General features: G+C 42.9%; 2 protein-coding genes and 1 non-coding gene across 3 annotated transcripts; 1 reads left to right on the plus strand and 2 right to left on the minus strand.

The window, feature by feature from the left end:
* On the minus strand, positions 1–72 carry trnac-gca (transfer RNA cysteine (anticodon GCA)). Its single transcript has one exon. It is a non-coding gene; the product is annotated as a tRNA-Cys (tRNA).
* Positions 73–278: 206 nt separating this feature from the next.
* pomp (proteasome maturation protein) lies at positions 279–2,792 on the plus strand. The gene is made up of 6 exons (XM_071542024.1): positions 279–334; positions 1,039–1,136; positions 1,366–1,426; positions 1,802–1,903; positions 2,165–2,258; positions 2,374–2,792. Exons 1-6 carry the CDS (start codon positions 332–334, stop codon positions 2,439–2,441), a joined length of 426 nt encoding a protein of 141 aa, XP_071398125.1. The 5' UTR covers positions 279–331; the 3' UTR covers positions 2,442–2,792.
* A 1,000-nt stretch (positions 2,793–3,792) lies between these two features.
* LOC139663373 (E3 ubiquitin-protein ligase TRIM39-like) lies at positions 3,793–6,546 on the minus strand. The gene has a single exon (XM_071542023.1). It carries the CDS (start codon positions 6,242–6,244, stop codon positions 4,832–4,834), a length of 1,413 nt encoding a protein of 470 aa, XP_071398124.1. The 5' UTR covers positions 6,245–6,546; the 3' UTR covers positions 3,793–4,831.
* Between the last annotated feature and the right edge of the window lie 600 nt (positions 6,547–7,146).

Here is a 7,146-nt window from a genome sequence, read left to right on the forward strand (position 1 = left end):
AGGGGGCACCCGGATTTGAACCGGGGACCTCTTGATCTGCAGTCAAATGCTCTACCACTGAGCTATACCCCCTGATAGCAACATGCAGTCAGCTATAATATTTAAAATTGAACTCCATGGTTGTCGCATATGTATTTTGTTACGTTATAGAGGAAATGTAATGTACTTTTGAAATAATGATTAAAAAAAGTCATCAAATGCTGTCTTTCATTTCAATGTAAAATATGCGCAACACCGTTCTCTGCCGGTGCCGGATGTTTCGTCATATAAATGCGACCTAACCGGAAGTTCAGCATTGTATTGAAAGGAAAGTGGAAGGAACGGAACCACAATGGTATGTTAGCAGTTTTAGCTTATAAAGTATGATTTCTAATATCGTAACCATATGGATGTTTGTGTTGTTATGTTGTTCTGTGTTTTATGTTTGTTTCAGCCCTCTGAGCTTTTGCCTGCTGAGTCTACCAGCCCTGTAGTCTGGTTGTTGTGAATTTGATTAGTCACTCAAGCCAAAGCTAGTTAACGTTAGCGCTTAACGTTAGCTTGCCGATACGTTCTCTTCTCTGTTGTATGGAGAGAACATTTACGTCAAACTCACTTTTTATAAATGGTATTTTAATATTGCCTTGCATGCCTGCAAATGAATATACGAGGTAAAACACGACTAAAGACCTTTTAACTTACCAGTTTTTCCGGTAAATTGGCATATGGACAACCCACTAGGCAGCACGTAACGGTTATTGCTGTTTAGTGAGTCGCTTGTATGCCGAAACGACTAGTAAAACGTCTTAAGTCATAGCCTCTAAGAGGTGTGTTCCTTTGGCTGATTAAAAAAAAAATTAACCGAGGTTAGCGTGACTTTTTCTCCCAACAAGGCCCTCAACTACCCCCTAAGTTATGTGTTATAGGGGTTAGTTAGCGCTTAGCAACTTGCCAACGCGTTTGACGTCTGCAGTGTCAAATGTCTCAGCAATTAAAATGGCTATGAATTTTGATATTAGCTAACGGTAACGGTCTGTATTGTGTTTTTTCCTGCTCCAGAACACTCGAGGACTCCGCTCTCAGCTGAAGGACAGCGTACCGGTGGCAGGCTTGTGTCCACAGGGGGCTTATGGCGTCCAGGACTCTCTCCGTAGCGGGTGAGACATTGGCCGAGACAAAAAACAAAACACCTAGTAGTGAAACCACCTATTAGTCCCAAAAAATGCAATAAAGATACATATAGCTAGCTTAGCTGTAGACCCAAGTGCCTAGTGATGCGTTTTGGTACTGACTTTTGACACTTCCACCTCTTGGAACCAAGTTAACTACATGAAACTGATTTGCATCTGCTTCCTTTGTGTTTTTCTTTTTGAACCTGTCATACAGCTTCACCAGTGTAAAGAATGAGCTCCTTCCCAGCCACCCACTGGAGCTGTCAGAGAAGAATGTGAGTACTATACGTTTCTCTGACACATTATGATGGGGAAAATGAATGAGTCTTAAGTTGACGTTTTGTCCCCCCACAAATGATACGACACCAATGTTGGGCATATTGGTGACAGCTATAATTTCCATTATGAGTGAAACACAAGTTGATAAGATGCATCGTTCACGCATGTTTCTTCAGAGTTGAGCTGGTAGTTTTTGAGATATCACATCTGACTGATGAACATGCGCTCAGACAGAAACAGATCCATAGCCCAACCCCCACCCACTCCAGTTTCATCAAGAAAGGAATGAATGAACGATTAATTAGATTAGACAGGATTGGTGTCGTTTAGTCTCTGGGTATTGAAAGTTTGTATGTTTCTATGGTGTGCAGTTCCAGCTGAACCAGGAAAAGATGAATTTCTCCACACTCAGAAACATCCAGGGTCTCCACGCTCCACTCAAACTGCAGATGGAGTACAGGGCAGCTAGACAGGTAACACACACACACACACTGTAAACTTGTTTGATAGTGTTTCACAGCTGTATCCTGAATTCATTTTTTGAATTTTCATAAATACCTTCCCTCTTACTTCCTGCTACTTGTCTTTTGCACCACATTCCTGACTCTGCCTGCAATTGTTTTTTTTCTCCCCTCTTCCTTTGGTCTCCAACCCCTGTTTTGTTCCTTGAAATTTTCCATTTCATCTTTTATTTTCTCTCCTCATGCTTTTCCTCCCTCTCTTTCTCCCTCCAGATCCAGCGTCTGCCGTTCTTGCAGAGTTCCAACCTGGCGTTGGACACGCTGCGAGGGAACGACGAGTGCATCGGCTTCGAGGACATCCTCAGCGGTGAGAACCCCCGCCGTCGCACACACACACACACACACACACACACACACACACACACACACACACACACCTGTCTGGATGTGATGCTAACCCGCCACGTTGTGTTACCTTGCAGATCCAGCCCAGAGTGAGATGATGGGTGAGCCGCACATGATGGTGGAGTACAAGCTGGGATTGTTGTGAAAGAGGACGGATACACACAAAAATACATAGATAGACACATGCAGTTAGGTGATTATTTGTCTGCTCCGCTTTGTTCTTTAACTCAAAAACAAGAGTCACTGCCTCAGATCCTGGATGGTTATGGAGGCTGTGGGTAAACAGTCTGCAGAGAACCTGTTGACAGAGAACGGGAACTCAAGAATACAAAATGAAAATGCTTGAGGAAAAAGCTTGCACATGATCTGAGTTACTGACTCTTGAGTTTTGTTATTCATTCGATCTTCAACAAATTCCTGTAGGACAGATGGTATTCAGTGCTGCTTTTGTATGGTTGGATTCCCCTTTATTTCTAATAAACTTCATAACTCAGTCTTAATGGTGTGGATTCATTTGACAGATTACTATAATTATGTTACTGGTGATTAGAATTGTGATGATACTGACATGGTTAAGGCGCAATACAAAAACCATGTTTCCATAATGTCTTGTATTTTCTTTTTTAATGGAAATTGCATGGGTTGTGTGTGGGGGGGGGGGGCGATCGCCACAGTGGTATAGTGTGTGTGTGCATTACTGTAGTACCACTGTGACTGTCCCACCTCTTTAAATCTACAAAATTAAGACAGGCAACAGACATGGATTTTAAAATCCACACCTAATAAAATATAATTAAAATGTTATAATTTTTAACATAATTGGCACCAGTTCTTCATCCTGCTTGAGAATGATGCCTCTCACCCAAAACAGGTTAAAGTTATTAACTGAGGGAAGCCCTATTCTTACTATTACTAAAATACCACGACTATCACTATTTATACTGGAAGGGATACAGGATGGGGAACACCACTCAGTCGAAGAACTCATATATTGTGCTATATATATTATATTGGCTGATAGTCTGAGACAGTCCAACCAATCTTTCCAACTGTGATGACTGTGTATACGAAGCCAGACACCAGAGGACTAAGACTCAAACCTGTGTTGTAATCAAATGATAAAATCTGATCTTGCTCCATACACAAGCGATGTGACTGATCTTATGGAACAGAATGTTTGAGTTTGAATTTCATCTCATAGAAGTATTATCAATCTGTAAATGGAAAATAGACTCCATTGTGTTAGACACATTTGCTCTCAGTGGCTTTCACCAACTTCCTCAGTTTTTATGTTTATGCGGTTTAGTTGTTTACAGACAGATGCAAACACATTGATAAACATATCATTTGCATTAGAAGAAAATGCTGAGTGTGTGTGTGTGTGGTAACGCTGCCTGGGCTTACTAGAGTGAACATGACATGGGGTGCTGATCCATCAGAAAAAACAATGTGGGCTAAAAAAGCTCTAGAAGACGTCACAGGCACTCAGGTCTCCGTTGCAAAAATGAAAAAGCCTTTATTTCATGGCTAGCTGGAGAAACCAAGCGTGTCTGCTACAAAGCCTTCCTCAGGGTTTATCCTGACTTTCACTCACAGGTGCTTAAATCATGGAATCATAGGGCCTCAGCCAATCAGGATACAATACATGAATGCAGAGGTGTGACTAAGTCAACTTTGCTCGAGTCCCAAGTCAGTCTCAAGTCTTGAGGCACAAGTCTCAAATCAAGTCCCAAGTCTAAATGTAGATTACCAAGTCAAGTCCATGTCAATGTCAAATCTCAAGTCGAAATGTAGAACAGCAAGTCAAGTCAGGAACAATCAAGGGTCCAGTATCAATTTCATTAAATTCCATCAAGAGTCTTTGTCAAGACTTTAGAAACCTTCATCAAAAGTCATCAAGTCAAGTCATCAAAGTACAAGTCACAGTCAAGTTCAAGTCACCACAACCCAAGTCAAGTCAAGTCTTAAGTCTTCTCTTCATGCATCAAGTTAAGTCTCAAGCAATTAATTCTGTTATGTGACTCGAGTCCCCACCTCTGCATGACTGCAATATACTGTACATACACATCATAACAAGGCAATATGTCATGGAATAACATACACCACCATACAATACAATACATATACTGGCACCAGCAAATCAAAAAAACAAAATACAGAAAAATATGTACAAAAAACACATTTGGAGAATAAATTGTACATTTTTTGTTCGACAGTACTACAGGGTTAGGTGCATAGAAGGCTACCTGAATCCAGTGCAAATTACTTGGAAAATACTACAACTACTGCTAATTGTATTACTTCTACTACGAATATTACAACTACTACTTTTAATACAGCTCATACTACTAATACATTTTACAACATTATTACCTGTCCTTCCATATATTGATAACTACAGGAGTTTTGGTTGTCAAATAAATTGCTTAAGATCCATATATTCAAATTTTCAGAAAAATCTTCAGAAAATTATTTTTCCAAGTTATAGATTATTTCAGTATTTATTCATTGTTTTTCCCTTTTTTTTTTGTCATTTTATTTTTTATTACATTTCATCTGTTCTACTGTTACAGAAACCTTCACTGGTAAAATCTTCAGAAAGAGTTCATTCCCAGTGTTAATGAATGGAAACAGCCTGTCAGTGAAAGTGTGTGTGAAGGTGTGTATGTGTGTGTTAGAATCAGGATCAGAGAATGACAGCTTTCCTCTGTTCCAGTCCAGACGCACTCTGATCCTCTGGAGCTTCTTCTTCACTGGGAGAACAGTGGCTGGATCTGGTGGGGCGAGTGTTCTGTATTTACCATCAAAGAACCATATTTCCCAGAATCCAGACTGTATCTCTCCCTTCCTCTCCACAGACTCTGCTGCCACACCCACTGCCCACACTTTATTGTCTCCAACCTCAACATCCCAGCTGTGAGTTCCTGAGTTAAAGCCCTCAGAGCCCAGGACAGTGAGATAGCAGTGAAACCTCTCTGGGTTTTCAGGAAGCTGCTGTTTTTCTCCCCATCTCACACTGGTCAGATCTTCAGACAGGATGAGTTCTGTATAGGCAGTGTTTGGGTCCAGAATCACAGGAGTGTAGGAGACCATCTCCTTCATCTTGTCCCAGACTGTGAAGCTCAGGTTGCCCAGGTGTTTGGCCTCGTCTATCAGAGCTCCTGAGACCAGCTGTGGATCCTCCAGCAGGGGGCGCTGGACTCTTTCCACTGTAGCCTTGTAGTTCTGCAGGAACGAGACGTCTTCAGCTTCCAGCTCCTTCTCTATGGCTCTGACTGTGTCTGAAAGAGCTGCTATCTCTCTGCTCAGACCCTCAATCTTCTCCTTCATCATCTGACTCTTCTGCTGCTCTTCCTCCCTCAGTGCAGCGATCCTGGCCTCCTCTTCCTCTTGTAGAAACTGGTGAAGCTTCTTAAACTCCTCCTTAATCTGCCTCTCTGTGCGTCGGGCCTGGACCTTAATGTGTTCTGCTGTTTGATCACATTTTCCTTTAACTTCATTAAAGAGCTCCAGTTTCTCCTTTAAGGGCTTCAGTGATTCCCGAAGTTCCTCCTTGTGATCCGGTGCAGCTTCGTCGATGGGTCTGATTCTGTGGTCGGTGTGTGTTTTTGAATGCAGACAGACAACACACACTGGCTGCTGATGGTCCAGACAGAAGAGCTTGAGTTTCTCAGAGTGCAGACTGCAGAGAAGCTCAGATCCTGCTGAAGCTCTCTGATCTCTCTCCAGTAAGAAAGCCTGACACAGGTTCTTTAACACCAAGTTACAAGGAGGTTCACTCTTTGAAGATCTTCTCTTACAAAGTGGACAGTCATGTATTTGTTTCTCTGTCCACCAGCTCTGCAGACAGGCTTTACACAAGCTGTGGCTACATGACAGGAGGACAGGATCTTTAAAGATGTCATGGCAGACAGGACAGGAGAGATCCTCCTCTGATCTGGAAGACATTTTCTGTCTGAGTGAAGCTGAAAACAAACCAGACAGACCGCTCAAATAGGAAATCAGTCAGTCAGTCGTGGCAACACTCCCTGCTCTAGAATGTTCCCTGAAACTTACTTTCACTTTGAGTCACTGAACGGAGTGTAGAGTCAGCAGCAGGTTGAAGTGACAGTATTCCAGTAGTCCCAGTATTCCCAATATTCCCTCCTGTCCTCCCTCAGTGGAAGTCGTGGGTTTGGTATGAAGGTGAATCTTATTGTCTGTCTCTCGGTGCCTGTGTCTTTTCTCAGTGAGGAGTAAAGAATAACAACCTGTTCTCAACCTGTTCCTGTTTTTTTTTTCAGTTGAGTAAGAGAAAGGGGCGGAGCTTTGTCAGGCCATTTCTCCTACACTAGTGCAGTGCCTCTTCAAAACATGCTTGTTCGGAACGGGCCGTTTGCTTGGCCTCCGGTATTGCTGCTTGCAGCTTTCTCGAGAACCGCCCATCCAAACAACTTCACACTCGACACTGCGCTTCCAGTCGCTTGCGTTGAGCCCTGAGCCCCGCTGCTGCACAGAGCGCCGTTCGCTTGTTTATTCAGAGTTTATTAATATTGAACGTGTCGCGTGTCTAATCCGACACCTCGCGCCCTTGGGTCCCCAGCAATACACCCGCCAAGTATGAAGTAGATCGGACGAACGGTTCTCGAGATATGCGAGGGACACACATACAGAGATCCTTGCTTTATAGTATGATTACTCATTACATGACTTACCATTTCGCTGGCAGTAGAGGCTCCTCGTCAGCGCCAAGGAACTGTAACATAACAAAAGGCTGGTCAAGGTCGGCGGTGAGGGAGGGGAGAGAAGAAACGTAGAGGTTCTGTAACTCACTGTAGCAATCAATTGAAATCCCACCGCCATCGGACCAA

Source organism: Centroberyx affinis, unplaced genomic scaffold (assembly GCF_046629955.1).
Source record: "Centroberyx affinis isolate AG114_WGS23_722 - 3 ecotype Tasmania unplaced genomic scaffold, CSIRO-AGI_Caff_v1 ptg003994l_1, whole genome shotgun sequence".
Classification (NCBI taxonomy): Eukaryota; Metazoa; Chordata; class Actinopteri; order Beryciformes; family Berycidae; genus Centroberyx; species Centroberyx affinis.

What these genes read in the sequence shown, in the direction of transcription:
- pomp (XM_071542024.1), top strand. An exon ending in CAGGACTCTCTCCGTAGCGG is followed by an intron (nt 1,137 to 1,365) that starts GTGAGACATTGG and finishes CCTGTCATACAG; the next exon opens with CTTCACCAGTGTAAAGAATG. An exon ending in TGGAGCTGTCAGAGAAGAAT is followed by an intron (nt 1,427 to 1,801) that starts GTGAGTACTATA and finishes TATGGTGTGCAG; the next exon opens with TTCCAGCTGAACCAGGAAAA.
- LOC139663373 (XM_071542023.1), bottom strand. Translation starts at nt 6,244, where the DNA reads ATGTCTTCCAGATCAGAGGAGGATCTCTCCTGTCCTGTCTGCCATGAC.